The sequence below is a fragment of the Heliangelus exortis genome, chromosome W (assembly GCF_036169615.1).
Source record: "Heliangelus exortis chromosome W, bHelExo1.hap1, whole genome shotgun sequence".
In the NCBI taxonomy this organism is placed as follows: Eukaryota; Metazoa; Chordata; class Aves; order Apodiformes; family Trochilidae; genus Heliangelus; species Heliangelus exortis.
The window spans coordinates 6,186,141-6,201,585 of NC_092453.1; the positions used below are offsets into that span (position 1 = coordinate 6,186,141).

General features: G+C 47.9%; 3 protein-coding genes across 3 annotated transcripts in view; 1 reads left to right on the plus strand and 2 right to left on the minus strand.

The window, feature by feature from the left end:
• LOC139789168 (olfactory receptor 10AG1-like) overlaps window positions 1–5,270 on the minus strand; it is a 240,383-nt gene extending 235,113 nt beyond the window's left edge. Inside the window, exon 1 of the mRNA XM_071729688.1 lies at window positions 5,114–5,270. Coding sequence (XP_071585789.1) covers window positions 5,114–5,209 — 96 coding nt within the window. The 5' untranslated portion in view covers window positions 5,210–5,270. The remainder of the gene's footprint in view (window positions 1–5,113) is intronic.
• Window positions 1–15,445, minus strand: part of LOC139789283 (zinc finger protein 501-like) — a 508,475-nt gene that overhangs the window by 444,453 nt on the left and 48,577 nt on the right. The gene's annotated exons all lie outside the window — the stretch shown is intronic.
• Window positions 1–15,445, plus strand: part of LOC139789285 (zinc finger protein 501-like) — a 373,834-nt gene that overhangs the window by 8,092 nt on the left and 350,297 nt on the right.

Below are 15,445 nucleotides of genomic sequence, written 5' to 3' on the forward strand. Positions count from 1 at the left end.
TGTGCAGTTTGGGCACCCCCAGTATAGAAAAGGCATCAAGGTGTTGGAGAGTGTCCAAAGGAGAGAAACAAAGATGGTGAAGGGTCTGGAATGGATGACTTATGAGGAGCAGCTGAGATCACTTGGATTGTTCATTTGGGAGAAAAGAAGGCTGAGGGGAGACTACATTGCAGTCTATGGATCGTCATGAGGGGAAGAGAATGGACTGGTTTTGATTTCTTCACTCCTGTGATCAATGAAGAAATTAGGGAAATGAAAGGAAGCCAAAGAACCAAGCCTGACTGAGTCCTAGAAGAGTTTGAATGATGCCCTCAGACTTATGGAGTGATCCCGGGGGTACCCTACACAGGAGAGAGATGGACTTGATCATCTTGATGGGTCCCTTCCAGCTCGGCATATCCTTTGATTCTATGATAACTCATTTGGTATCAGCAAGAAGTGGAGCCAGATCTTTCCGGGGTGTGCATGACGGGAAGGTGAGAACCAAGGGGCGCCATCAGAAAAAAGGGACGAAAAACTCAAAAACTGGCTCCTCATCAAGACACTCAAGCACATCTACCAGAGAGCTTGTGTCATCTCCATTCCTGCAGCCTTTCACGACCAAAATTAAAAAAGGCCTGAGAAAACTTTCCTTACTCCAAAGCCACACCTGATTAGACCTGATTAGGTTGTCCTATGGACCTCCTGATGATCAGCCCTCTGATCATCTTTGTGGCCTCCTCTGGACTTGTTCTAACAGCTCCAGGTCCTTTTTGTGCTTGGGGCTCCAGAACTGGACCCAGCACTGCAGTGGGGTCTCACCAGAGTGGAGCAGAATCTCCTCCCCTGACCTGCTGGCCACGCTGGTTTTTTTGTAGCTTAGGACATGCTTGGCTTCCTGGGCTGCCAGCACACCTTGCCAGCTGGTGCTGAGCTTCTCACCAACCAGCACCTCCAAGTCCTCCTCCTCCTCAGGGCTGCTCTCAATCTATGCTCTGCCCAATCTGTATTTGTGCTGGGGATTGCCCCAGCAAAGGTGCAGGACCTTGTGCTTGTCCTTGTTGAACCTCATGAAGTTTTCATGGGCCCACCTCTCCATCCTGTCCCTTTGTCTGGACAGTCTGTGTCTGGAAAGGTGACTTTAGAAATGGCCACTGTATCACCACCACCAGGAAAAACTCTTTCTTGAGGCTTTGACCTCGGTTTGCTCCTCATCCCATCTTGGGGTAGCCAGGAGGTGGTGTACATTTTCTGATATTATTGATCTTCACACCCCACTGTGCCCAGGAAGAATCCTGACCCACAAGTGAAGGATGGGCTCTGCCTTCCTATTGCCTGGGGTTCAGAGAGTGACCTCACTGCTTCATAAAAATAATAAAAAATAAAACTCATGGATTCAGAGCCACCTTTACAGAGCCTTTGACTCTGCTCTAACAAGGCCATGGGGAGGCTCTGGCAGCAATGGCCCTCAGTGGGGCCAATCAATGCTTCAAGGTACTTTCAGGTTCCATTCTGACTTCTGGAGCAGTTTCTTCATTCATCTCTCAGCACCTGAGGATCATGCCCTCAGCACCAAACACACCCTGGGGCACAGTGAAATACAGAGTTCACTAAAGAGCTATGGCTCTCCATGGGATATTCTTCACATCTTCAAGACTTGTAGAGCTAATTGGAGAGGTTTTCCCACTGTAGTTAAGGAGGAACATTTCATACTGTGATTAATAAAAACTGCTTTTCTCCTGATAGAAGTTCCCTAAGTTCTGACACAGTGTGGGCAACTTAATTCTCACCTCCCCATCCCCACCATTCCTTTCATGTCCCTCCTGGGACTCCCACCCCTGGTCCTTGTATTAGACTTCTACTCTCATCTTTGCAGCTGGAGGTTACAGCTCCACTGCACCACCTCCCACCTGCTCTCCTTAGAGAACTGACTGCACACGGACACAGCAGGAGTTTTCCTTTGTGCAAGCCAAAAAAAGTCAAACAGAGAAAGTGAAGAAGAATCTGAGGAGAAATGGTTTAGAGAGACAGATGGGAAAAGAGAGCTGTGATCATCATGACAGAGGTGGTGTCACGGTTTGACACTGGCCCGGCGATTAAACCGGGTGACAGATGCTCTCTATTAATCTCTCTCTCCTCCTTGATAAGAAAGGAGAGAGAATAAGGGAGAGAGACTTATGGGTTGGAGGCTAAACCAATCAACTTTAATGAAAACAATAATGGTAAATAGGAAAAAAAAAAGAAAAATGCTATATATATATATATACACAAATATACAGGAAAATTAATATCAGAGTCCTTCCCCCTTTTCCCCCAACAGTTCTCACGCAAAGCCGGGTGAAGGCAGGCAGGCAAGCAACTGGGCAGCAGGCAGGGCAGCAGGCGGGCAAACGGACTGGGTGGGATCCTTCCAAGATGCCGGGTGAAGGCAGGCAAGCAGGCAGGCAGGCAAGCAGGCAGGCAGGCAGGCAGGCAAGCAGGCAGGCAGGCAAGCAGGCAGGCAACCGGGCAGCAGGCAACCGGGCAGCAGGCAACCGGGCAGCAGGCAACCGGGCAGCAGGCAACCGGGCAGCAGGCAACCGGGCAGGGCAGCAAGCAGGGCCACAAGCAGCCAGCCAGGAAGGCAGCCAGGAGCTTCTGCTGGTCTTTTCTAGTGCCACAGGTGAGACCAATTGGCTGTTAAGGGGGGTGGTACCCAGCACTTCTGCTGATGATCTCAGGTGAGGCCGATCAGCTGGTGAGGGTGTGGCTCGGTCCTCGAGATCCCCCAACTCCATACCAAGGATGACGCACATGGGATGGAATACTCCATTTGAGAAACTTGCTGTCAACCTCAGCAAGTTCAACCATCGACAAGAAACTCAGAAAAATCACCTTTATCCTAGTCCAAACCAGGACACTCCACCCCTTATTCCATACCATTTGCATCATGCTTCAATCAGCAGAAATTAGGAATTCTCACCTAGTGTTAGATTCGCCTGTGGCACACATTGTACTTCTCCATCTTTCATCATTACCCACCAAGTGTGTCCAGGCCCTTGAGCGAAAGCAACCCCACGAATGGGTTTGCCTTTGCCCGAGGCAGGATAAACCCAAACTGTTTTCCCTAGGAGATTCCTTTCATGCACCACAGGCACTTTGTCTCCATCTACTGTGTGTAGAAGATCTGACTGAGCAGGACCAGCTCGATTGATGGAACCCCTGGTATTAACTAACCAGGTAGCTTTTGCCAAATGCCTCTCCCAGTTCTTGAAAGTTCCACCACCCATTGCCTTTAAGGTAGTTTTTAACAGTCCATTGTACCTTTCAATTTTACCTGAGGCTGGTGCATGAGAGGGGATATGGTATATCCACTCAATACCATGTTCTTTGGCCCAGTTATTTATAAGACTATTTTTGAAATGAGTTCCATTATCTGACTCAATTCTTTCTGGTGTACCATGTCTCCACAGGACTTGTTTCTCTAGGCCCAGAATAGTGTTCCGGGCTGTGGCATGAGGCACAGGATATGTTTCCAGCCATCCTGTACTTGCCTCCACCATTGTAAGCACATAGCGCTTACCCTGGCGGGTTTGAGGCAGTGTGATGTAATCGACTTGCCAGGCCTCCCCATACCTATACTTTGACCACCTCCCTTCATACCACAGAGGTTTCAACCTTTTAGCTTGCTTAATTGCAGCACATATGTCACAATCGTGGATAACCTGGGCAATAGCGTCCAAAGATAAATCCACCCCTCGGTCACGAGCCCATCGATATGTTCCATCCCTGCCTTGATGACCTGAAGCATTGTGGGCCCATTTGGCTAAAAACAGTTCACCTTTATGGTCCCAGTCCAGGTCTATTTGGAACACTTGAGCAGCCTCATCTGCTCGCTGATTGTTTCGATGTTCCTCAGTAGCTCGATACGAAGGTACGTGGGCATCTACATGACGCACTTTTACATCAAGTTTCTCTAACCTTGCAGCAATGTCTTTCCACAGTTCAGCAGCCCAGATAGGTTTATCTCTACGTTGCCAGTTCTTTTGTTTCCACTGCTTTAACCAACCCCATAAGGCATTTGCTACCATCCATGAGTCAGTATAGAGATAAAGTCTCGGCCACTTTCCTTGTTCAGCAATGTCCAAAGCCAATTGGATGGCTTTTACCTCTGCAAATTGACTTGATTCACCATCTCCTTCATCTGTTTTTGCAACTAGTCGTGTAGGATTCCATACAGCAGCTTTCCACCTTCGATGGCCTCCTACCAGTCGACAGGATCCATCAGTGAAAAGAGCATATTGTTTTTCATCCTCTGGTAGTTGGTCATATGGTGGGGCTTCTTCAGCCCGTTTTACCACTTTTTCTGGTGGCATTCCAAAGTGTTTTCCTTCTGGCCAATGTGTTATTGCTTCTACAATTCCTGGACGATTGAATCTTCCTATCCTAGCTCTCTGTGAGAGTAAAGCAATCCACTTACTCCAGGTAGCATCGGTAGCATGATGGGAAGATTGTCTACCTGTATACATAAAACCCAGTACAGGTAATCGTGGCACCAGGAGGAGCTGTGCTTCAGTACCAATCACTTCTGAGGCAGCTCTAACTCCTTCATATGCAGCCAGTATCTCTTTTTCAGTGGCTGTGTAGTTGGCTTCGGAGCCTTTGCAGTTTCAACCCCAAAATCCAAGAGGTCGGCCTCGAGTCTCTCCTGGAGCTTTCTGCCAGAGGCTCCATGTAGGACCATCACCTCCATCTCCGGTGTAAAGAACATTCTTAATGTCTGGCCCTGTTCGAATTGGTCCAAGGGCCATTGCCTGCACAATCTCCTGTTTAATACTCTCAAAAGCAGCTTGTTGTTCTGAACCCCATTTAAAGTCTTTCTTCTTCCGGGTAACCTCGTAGAGAGGTTTCACAATCTGATTATAAAGAGGAATATGCATCCTCCAGAAACCAACAGTTCCTAAGAAGGACTGAGTTTCCTTTTTAGTAGTTGGTGGGGCCATAGCTGTTATTTTGTTAATCACGTCCATTGGGATGTGGCGACGTCCATCTTGCCACTTAACTCCCAGAAACTGGATCTCTTGTGCAGGTCCCTTGACCTTGCTCCTTTTAATGGCAAAACCAGCCTCTAGAAGGATTTCAATTATCTTCTTACCTTTCTCGTAGGCTTCCTTTGCTGTGTCACCCCACACAATGATGTCATCAATGTACTGTAGATGTTCTGGAGCTCCACCCTTTTCCAAGGCATCATGGATCAGTCCATGGCAGATGGTAGGACTGTGTTTCCACCCCTGGGGCAGTCGATTCCAAGTATGCTGGATACCTCTCCAGGTGAAAGCAAACTGTGCCCTGCATTCTGGTGCTATAGGAATAGCAAAAAATGCATTAGCAATGTCAATAGTAGCATACCACCTGGCTGCCTTTGACTCCAGCTCATACTGAAGTTCTAGTATGTCCGGCACAGCAGCACTTAGTTGCGGAGTAACCTCATTCAGGGCACGATAGTCCACTGTCAGCCTCCACTCTCCATTAGGCTTCCTCACTGGCCATACAGGACTGTTGAAGGGTGAGTGAGTCTTGCTGATCACTCCTTGGCTTTCTAGTTGCCGGATCAGCTTGTGAATGGGGATCACAGCATCTCTGTTGACACGATATTGTCTTCGATGCACTATTGAAGTGGCAGTTGGCACCCGCTGGTTTATAGTTCTCAGCAAACCCACTACAAAGGATTTGTCTGAAAGGCCAAACAAAGCATGCAGCCATTCTCCATTCTCAGTCTTAATAGCTGCAGTACCAAAGGACCACCGGTACCCTTTTGGGTCCTCGAAATCACCTCCCTTGAGGTAGTCTATGCCAAGGATGCACGGAGCATCTGGACCAGTCGCTATCGGGTGCTTATGCCATTTTATTCCAGTGAGGCTCACATCAGCCTTCACAATAGTCAGTTCTTTAGATCCCCCTGTCACTCCAGAAATAGTGACAGAGTCTGTCCCCTTCTGATTCGATGGCATTAGTGTGCATTGTGCACCAGTGTCCACCAAGGCTTTATACTTTTGTGGCTCTAATGTGCCAGGCCATCGAATCCACACAATCCAATAAATTCGGTTGTCCCTTTCCTCCACCTGGCTGGAGGCAGGGCACCTCTAAGCTTGAGCACATACAGCATTGTCAGTATGTGCATTACTGGAGTTTGCATCCCCAGTACTCACTCCTGATGTACAGGGATCTTGAGTCACCAACATATTTGAATTGGGTAACTCCACACTGGAGACTTGGGCAGCCATCTTTTTAGAAGGACCTCCTTTCGCCTTCGTCTTATTCAGCAACTTACGTACTTGCTCCTCTAGGACAGTAGTAGGCTTCTGATCAAACTTTTTCATGTCCTCTCCATACTCCCTCAGGAGTGCCCATAGGATTCCTCTTGCTGAAGTCTCTTTCTCTTGATTCCGTCTCATAGGAGGGTGTCTCTTCTTAATGGCTGCAGTGTGGGGTTCTCCTTCTGTCTGAGGAAAAAGGGATGGGTACAGTTTCTCAGATTGTCCCTTTATAGCTGAGACCCAGGCCCGACAAAGGGCTGTGACAGCATCTTCACATTCTCGTACTGTTTTAATCACATCACCCACAGTTGCAGCCACATCTGCAGGAGCCCATAGCATTACTGATAGTGTATGGTTAAAAGGTGGTGGTGCAGCATGCACAAACCTTTGCATCATGGGTTTAGGGCAAGGTACGTGATAAGGATCTTCAATGTCATCAGCATTATAGATCACGTCTCGTACAGCCAATTCTTCCAGATACCTGATGGCTTTTTCAAGTTTGTGTGCTTTGACCTGTGGGCAGTCTATTTCCTCTTTGTAGGGATATCTCTCCCTTACAGCTGCTAAGAGTCGTTTCCATAGGCTGGTGGTTCCAACCTTATCCCCAAATGCCCGATCAATACCTGCATCTTTGGCCAGGGATCCCAACTGTCTGGCTTCCTTCTGAGTTAATGTTATGGTAGCAGCCCCTTCCGTCCAGCATCGGAGTAACCAAGAGAGAAGTGGTTCACCTGAAAAACGGCTGTAGTCTTTTCTCAGAGTACGCAAGTCTCTCATGGAATAGGACTGAGCAGATTCTGAGTCCGAGTCCTCCTCAGATGACTCTGCTTTGGAGTCTCTTCTAGCTGCTCTGCGAGGAGAGGCAGTATCCTCTATCTCCTCTATCACTTGGTCATCTCCTTCAGATTTGGAGGGGTGAAGGCTTGTTTCTGATTTCCATTGTTTTCCTTTTCTCTTAGTTACAGGGGCAACAAGTAGCTGTGTGGGCTGAGGGGGAGAGGCTGTGGTATCGGCAGCAGTAGCAGCAGCAGGGCTTGCTTTCTGAGCAGCAGCAGTGTCCGTGGGGGTAGAGACAGGAGCTGCAGCTGTAGCAGAAACACTGGCAACGCTGGCCGGCCTTATCTGAGTTGTGCCCTTGCGTGAGAGGGGGCAAGAAGCGGCTGCAGAAGCAGGAGTGGGGGTGCTCTCTGTACGAGGAGCAGCTCTCACTCTACGGACAACAACTCTCGGCCTCCGAAAAGGCATACTCACTCTCATTACTGTGGTTTTTCTATTACCCCTCACCAATATATGGGTAAAATTAACAATACCCACGAGAAGATTGAGAAATGAAATGCTATTGTTACTAAAATCTGGGGGAGTCAGCCCAAAATACGATGAGATGGTATAATTTCCCAAATTAAAACTGGGAGTGTAATTACCAATCAAATTTCGTATCTCTGTATGAAATACTACTACACAATGCACCATTATATATAACAGTATTGAGGACCATATCGCAACAATGGTTCTCAAGCAGCTCTTACGAAAAATAAACCACAAAGTAGCAGCAATTCCAGCGGCAAAGAGGCAGATCGCGTACCCTAAATACCAAAGGTACGGAATGATTGGCTTAATCTCCAACCCTGTGAAGTTTCCAAGGAACAAGATCTGATTCCAGCTCAGCAATGCCATTTTTTTCTGCTGGAGTTGGAACTCAAACTATTCAGGCAAATTAGTAGAAATTTAAATTGGACTCGAGCCAATTAGCTCGTGCCCCACGTTGGGCGCCAATAAATCTGTCACGGTTTGACACTGGCCCGGCGATTAAACCGGGTGACAGATGCTCTCTATTAATCTCTCTCTCCTCCTTGATAAGAAAGGAGAGAGAATAAGGGAGAGAGACTTATGGGTTGGAGGCTAAACCAATCAACTTTAATGAAAACAATAATGGTAAATAGGAAAAAAAAAAAAAAGAAAAATGCTATATATATATATATACAAATATACAGGAAAATTAATATCAGAGTCCTTCCCCCTTTTCCCCCAACAGTTCTCACGCAAAGCCGGGTGAAGGCAGGCAGGCAAGCAACTGGGCAGCAGGCAGGGCAGCAGGCGGGCAAACGGACTGGGTGGGATCCTTCCAAGATGCCGGGTGAAGGCAGGCAGGCAGGCAAGCAGGCAGGCAGGCAGGCAAGCAGGCAGGCAAGCAGGCAGGCAAGCAGGCAGGCAAGCAGGCAGGCAAGCAGGCAACCTGGCAGCAGGCAACCGGGCAGCAGGCAACCGGGCAGCCAGGGAGGCAACCAGGCAGGGCAGCAAGCAGGGCCACAAGCAGCCAGCCAGGGAGGCAGCCAGGAGCTTCTGCTGGTCTTTTATAGTGCCACAGGTGAGACCAATTGGCTGTTAAGGGGGGTGGTACCCAGCACTTCTGCTGATGATCTCAGGTGAGGCCGATCAGCTGGTGAGGGTGTGGCTCGGTCCTCGAGATCCCCCAACTCCATACCGAGGACGACGCACATGGGATGGAATACTCCATTTGAGAAACTTGCTGTCAACCTCAGCAAGTTCAACCATCGACAAGAAACTCAGAAAAATCACCTTTATCCTGGCCCAAACCAGGACAGGTGGCTAAAGAGACAACCAGGCTGCTGAAAGACAGGCAAGCTTTGAACAATCTGCTGCTCAAAGCAGCACCCAGGGGAGAGGCATCTGAATGAACAAAGAGTAGGAGAAGGGGACAATTGGAGAGCAATGGGAATGGCCTTTGTCTGGACAGTCTGTGTCTGGAAAGGTGACTTTAGAAATGGTCACTGTATCACCACCACCAGGCAGAAGTTTATGTTGAGCCTCTGCACTTGGTTTGCTCCTTGCCCCTTCTTGGGGTAGTTGGGAGGTGTTGTGCATTTTTCTCATAATTTCTATTGCTCATCATCGTGCCCCATGGCCCCCAGGAAGAGTCCTGACCCACAAGTGAGGAATGGCCTCTGATTTCCCATTGCCTGGGGTTCACAATGTGACCAGACTGATAGATAAAATAAATAAATAAATAAACAAACAAGCAAACAAAGACATAAATAAATATCTGTTTCTTCAGAGACACCTTTACAGAACCTTTACCTCCCTGCAATCATGTCCTCCAGTGACCTTCTCTAATAAGCCTCTTTGGAAGCTTTGTCAATAATAGGATGCAGTGAGACCAATCAATACTTTAAGATAATTTGGATTTTTCCTTTGGCTTTAATTTCTAAAAATGTTTTTTTTCAGTGTCCTGTCAGTACCTGAGGATCACGGACTCAGTCCCTCTAGCACCATGGGGCCCATTACAGTACTGAGCAGTCACCCTGTGGTGTTTTTAGTGCTCAAGAGTTGCACAGCTAGAGACGTTCCAGAGAGGAAGAATAATAAAAAGAGCATCTAATAAAAATTATTGAAAAGTTCTGTTTTACTGGTTTTATGTTTAGAAATTCACACTCAATTGGTATTGGTGCAGAGTGTCTCTTCAAGAGTGAACAGTGAGGAAAAGCCTTTGAGGTCCAACACTCCATGAAGAACATTGCTCCTCACCACCCCAAACACAACATTGCTCTCATTGGCTCCCTAGGAAGGGTCTGGGATAATTTTCCTCCACCCTCTTTTCGCCACCACCTTGTCAGTTCCCCCACTTCCACCCTCCATCCAGCAGCTGCTGCTCGTTCAGCTCACTCCTGTCCCCACGCTGCCACTTCATCTCCACCCACCCACCCCGCATGGCACCAGCATCATCGGGGTCTCTGTGGGGAACCCCGAGCGCTGGCAGTGATTGTCCTGTCACACAATGAGGGGATGGGGGCAGCGGCAGCGAGCCCGTTCCTGCTCTGCCTGCAAGACACCTTCTCTTAGGGGTAGGAGGAGCAATGCATGACAAGTGTCCCTTTCCAAAAGCCCGCAGCAGCCTCTCTTTCCTACGGCAGCTGCTTTCTGCACTGCCATCAAGAACGCCCTGCAGGCTGCACATTGCATTTCCCCCTAAGAAAGGGAATGGTCGTTCTTGGCATCACCCAGCACGGACAGAATGTCCTGGCTTCGGAAGAAAACTCAACACAAAAAGGGGGGACACCCACTCCCACTGCCTCACGGGTGCCAGCCGTGCCCTCCGTGCCTCCCACCGGCCCTGGCCCCGCCACGCTGGGTTTGCCTGGGGGCTCTGAGAGTGAAGAGGGGAAAGGGGGAGGTGGGGGCCAGGGAATCCAAGTGAAAATCGTCTCCAACTGAGGCCAATAAAAGGTCAGGCTGTCTCACCAGGAAGTGCTATGAGGGCATCACTGGGGTGGGGAGTGGAAGCACAGTGCCATGTGGAGGTGCTGAACGAGTGCCAGCTGCCCGCCAGAGGTGACAAGGTGGTGGTGACAATGTGGCCGTGGAAAATTGTCCCTGTCTCTCCTAGGTCCTGTTTGTCTTTTCTTCTCATCAGACTTCTCCCCTGCAGGCTGCAGCTGGATGTTACAGTTCCTTTGCACCAGCTCCCAACCCATCTGCCTTAGAGAACTGCTGGACTCAGGCAAAGCAGGAGTTTCCCTCTTTGCGAGCAGAGAAATATCAAATAAAGAAAGTTTCCTACACAATAAAATACACTCTGGAAGCATCTGCTGTGCACAAGTTGCCTCTAATGAGTTTACATGGGATAATCTGTTAAGAAATATTTTTGGTAGCTACGTGCAGTGGGATTTAGACATTATTGAAGAATTATCTAAGGACTGCTGAAAGACAGTTATTCCAGTCAGGATCATTCCATACCACAAGATGTCACACTCAGGACATAAAGTGTGCTGCGGGGTTCGACCACTGCTTGGGGATTGGTTGGAAATTCGTCGAAGGGTGTGAGGTGTGGAAACAAACTTTACAGCCCAGGAAAGGTTCTAAAGCAGGGATGTTTATTGCAGCGCTTGGCTGCTTGATCGTGGGTTATATGTGATGTAAGGGTTGATATAAAATGCCTGCGAGTAACTGTCTAGGGGTCACATTGACCTGAGAGAAGCTAACACAGAATGCTTGTTTAATAAAAGCTAAGAAACTGTTTAGGTAGCCATCACCTTATAAGGGAAATCTATGTGCTAAAGTGATAACTATAGAAACCTTGAGATAAGAAACAGAACATGTTGTCAGCTTGGCTGAAGAACGCAGAAATGTGTGTGTCCCGAGAGGAAGAGGTGAAAATTTACATAGAGAAAGACATTGGCTTCATTTTTACTTCATCCCCATGACCCTCATGACCACCACCTGGAGACACTATGCTAGTGTAGGAGGGAGGAGATTATTAAAATGACCTCTTGGGACCACATTTAATACAAAGCGGGAGTAGGTGATGCAAATGTATAGGCGTACTGAGAAATATAGTGAATATGTGAAACATCAGTGTATATAACAAAAGCCTCATTGTAAGATTGGTGTGCGTAGATTTCAGAGGAATTATGCCCTTGTGTGCCCAGTGCTGAATAAACACACCCCTTTCTATAACTTTCCAAGTTGTAGAGTCATTTTCTGCAAGTCAGTAGGAGACAGGAAGGTTGGAGGCCATCTCGGAGAGAACGACCATGAATTGATAGAGTTCTACATTCTTGCCAGGAGGGTGGGAGGCAGAACTACTACACTGGACTTCTGACGGGCAAACTTTATCCTCTTCAGCAGCCTGATGGCCAGAATTCATGGGGAATCTGTTCTGAAGGATAAAGGAGTCCAGGAAAGATGGATGCTCTTTAAGAAGAAAGTCTTGAAGGTGCAGGAACAGGCCATCCCCAAGACCTGTAAGGTGAGTCACTGGCACAGAAGACCAGCCTGGCTGAACAAGGAACGTTGGCTGTCTCTCAAGGAAAAAAATAGAATGTATGAGGGATGGAGGAAGGGGCGGGACACTCATGAAAATGACAAAAATGCTGTAAGGCTATGAAGGGAGGGAATTAGAAAGTCCAAGGACCATCTAGAAATTAATCTGACCTGCACAGTTAAGGATAACAAGAAAAGCTTTCATAAATACATGAACAATAAAAGAAGGATCAGGGAGACCCCCATCACCGGACAGAAGTTGGAAGACTCCTGGGTTGAAACACAGGGATCTGGGAATTAAACTGTACTGGAGATTTACAGTGGCATCTCTCTGCAAGGAGAACGGAGGGAGAGATGCCTTATAACACACCCTGCACATGGCCTGTACAAGGGTGTTTGATGATAGCCACACACAGAAATTGCAGGAGCACATCCAGGGGTGTGCCTCAGAGTCTAGGATGGATGCTTCTGATCATATCTCTCTGATCATTCTTGCTCTGGGCTGGGGATATACGAATGCTTCAGGACATTCCTCTTACCCTTGTTTGTTTGTCTGATTTTTGCTAAGCCTGTTTTCTTACTTTACTCAAGAAAGAATTGTACCTTTAACTGGTAATCTGTCATTAAAATAAAAAAACAAAAAAACACACAACAATAAAAAGAAAAGTAATCAACCAACAAAAAAGTTGAAGCCACAAACATGGAAACAAGCAGCTCTTAAACATACATAAATAAATTGTTTTAACATGCTCTGATCAGATCTGATGTTATCTCAGCCCATTGTACCCCACGTTGGCCTGAAATAAAGACTGTTGTGGTTGTTGCTATGGGGCAGAAAGCGTTTGCAAATTACTGTACCCTCAGCACTGAGAAAGTGATACAAAACTGGGAAATCCTTCAAAAATCCTGCAGCCAGATCTCTGCTGTTCATCAGCAGTATTCATAATATTGAGCTGGACAAACTAGAGAGGTGGGCCCTGGTGAACCTCCTGAGGTTCAACAAGACCAAGTGCAGGGTGCAGCAGAACAATCCTCACCATCAGCACAGGCTGGAGGATGAGGTTTTAGAAAGCAGCCCTGCAGAAAAGGACTTGGGGGTGCTGGTGGATGGAAAGCTGGACATGAGCCAACAGTGCACACCTGCAGGCCAGAAGGGCAATCACATCTTGGGCTGCATCAAAAGAAGAGTGTCAAGAAGATTGAAAGAGAGGATTCTGCCCCTTTGCTTTGGTAAAACCTACCTAGAGTACTGCATCCAGCGCTGGACCCCTCAATAGAGGAAGGATATGGACATCATGGACTGTTTGCAAGGGCCATTAGGTGTCCCTTCCAACCAAAATTATTCTGTGATTCTAATCTTTGCCAGCTCAGTTTCCATCGAGAGTGGCCAGAGCTGTCGCAAGGTAAGGTTTGGAGACCCCAAGACCACGGGTTCTGTACAGAGACTGATGAGCCAAGGCTCAGTGCTGTGTAGACTGGGCAGTAGAAGAGTATCCTGTGATCTGTGGCTTTTTATCTGGGATTAGTGTTGCTCTGTGGTTCATTCTTGATAAGAGCTGCTTACAAAACGTAGTTGTGATATGGTCTTCAACAGTGTAGTACATGGTACAGTGTTTTTTCACACACCTAGGAGATACACATAGGATACACATTTCATACACAGCGGAAATATCCTGATAAAGTGGCAATAGACTCTCCAAAGGTCAAATTACCCACACTTGGATAAGCTATCAGGTATCTGAAAGAATTGGCTGTACGAGATGTGATCTATACCGATGATGAGACTGTAGATCTGTATCACATGCCATGCCCTAAGCCTGTGAGGCAAAGGTTTGTGCGTGCTGCACCATCCCCTTTCAGCCATACACTATCAGTAATGTTATGGGTTCCTGGAGAAATGGAACCAACTGTGGGTGATGGGATTAAAACAGCACGAGAATATGAAGATGCTGTCATGGCTCCTCATGGGGCCTGGGTCTCATCTGTAAAGGGAACAGCTGAGAAACTGCACCTACCCCATCACAAAGCCCTGGTGGTGCTGTCAAGAGCCCAGGCCTGGAACTGTCTGGGTCCATGTCACAGAATCATAGAATCATGGAATGGGTTGGGTTGGAAGGGTTAAAGATCATCTTGTTCCAACCCCCTGCATGAATGGGTGGGGACACTTCCCACCCAACTGAAGCCAACCCTGTCCCTGTCCCCATGGAACTCACTAGAAATCTAGACACAGAGAGACAAAAGCCATCTCATGTTCCTGCCCCTTGCCCCAGCCATGCTCACGTTGCTCAAATGTGACTTTTTCTAAAATTTTATGTGTTTCAGTTAATAACTGACCACCATGGTGGAGGGTGCTCCAGAGCTGCAGATCCACATCTGCCCCTCCGTGCTCCTCCATGGGCTGCAGGGGACAGCTGCCCTCTCCCAACAGCCTGCTGGGGAATTTCTGTTCTGACCCTTCCTTCATTCACTGACCTTGGTGTCTTGTGGAGGGCTGGGAGCAGGCTTCTACCTCCTTCTCCATGGACATCTTGGGCATTTTCTGCCATAGATGTTCCATGGTTACCCAGGGCAGCTGCTGACTCCTGAGAGAGGTGCTTTCCCAGATATGGGCACCCGAGGTGTCCACACCCCTTATATATGCCTATGGTCACCACAGAGAGCCCCATGACAATGGTGTCCAGGCACCAGACCCTGCATCACAAAGCCCTGGTGGTGGCTGTGGAGAAGCCCAGGTCTGGAACTGGCTGGGACTGTGTCACAGAATCATGGAATCATGGAATGGGTTGGGTTGGAAGGGTCATCTAGTTCCAACTCAACCATTTCCATGATTCCATGATACCACTCAACTGAAGCCAACCCTGCCCCTGTCCCCATGGAACTCACTTCTTAATCCCATCCACAGCATCAGCCTCAGTCATCAGTAGTGTCTCTTGGAGCTGCTCAAGGGCTTCCCCAGCGTGGCTTCATCCACAAAGTAGGTGAAAGTGCCTTTTGTCCCACCCTACAGGGGGATTATAAAGACAGCAAACAGTGTTGGCACAAATTCTGGACACTGAGGCACCATCACTGCTTGCCAGGAAGACTTTGAATCCCTGATGCCCTTGTGTGTGGAGGGTGAGCAGTGGCTGTGGAGGCAGAAGTGGGGGTGCTCTCTGTACAAAGGGGCAGCTCTCCATCTCCCAAGAGGAGTGCTCCTTCTCACCAGGGTGGTTTTTTGTCTTACTCCTCACCAGTATATGACAAAAATCAACAGCACCCATCAGAACATTCACAAATGAAATGTTATAACTACTAAAATCTGATGGAGTCAGCCTGAAATAAGATGGAGTGATATAAATTACCAAATTAAAACTGAAAGTGTAATTACTAACCAAGTTTTTAGCTCTCTATGA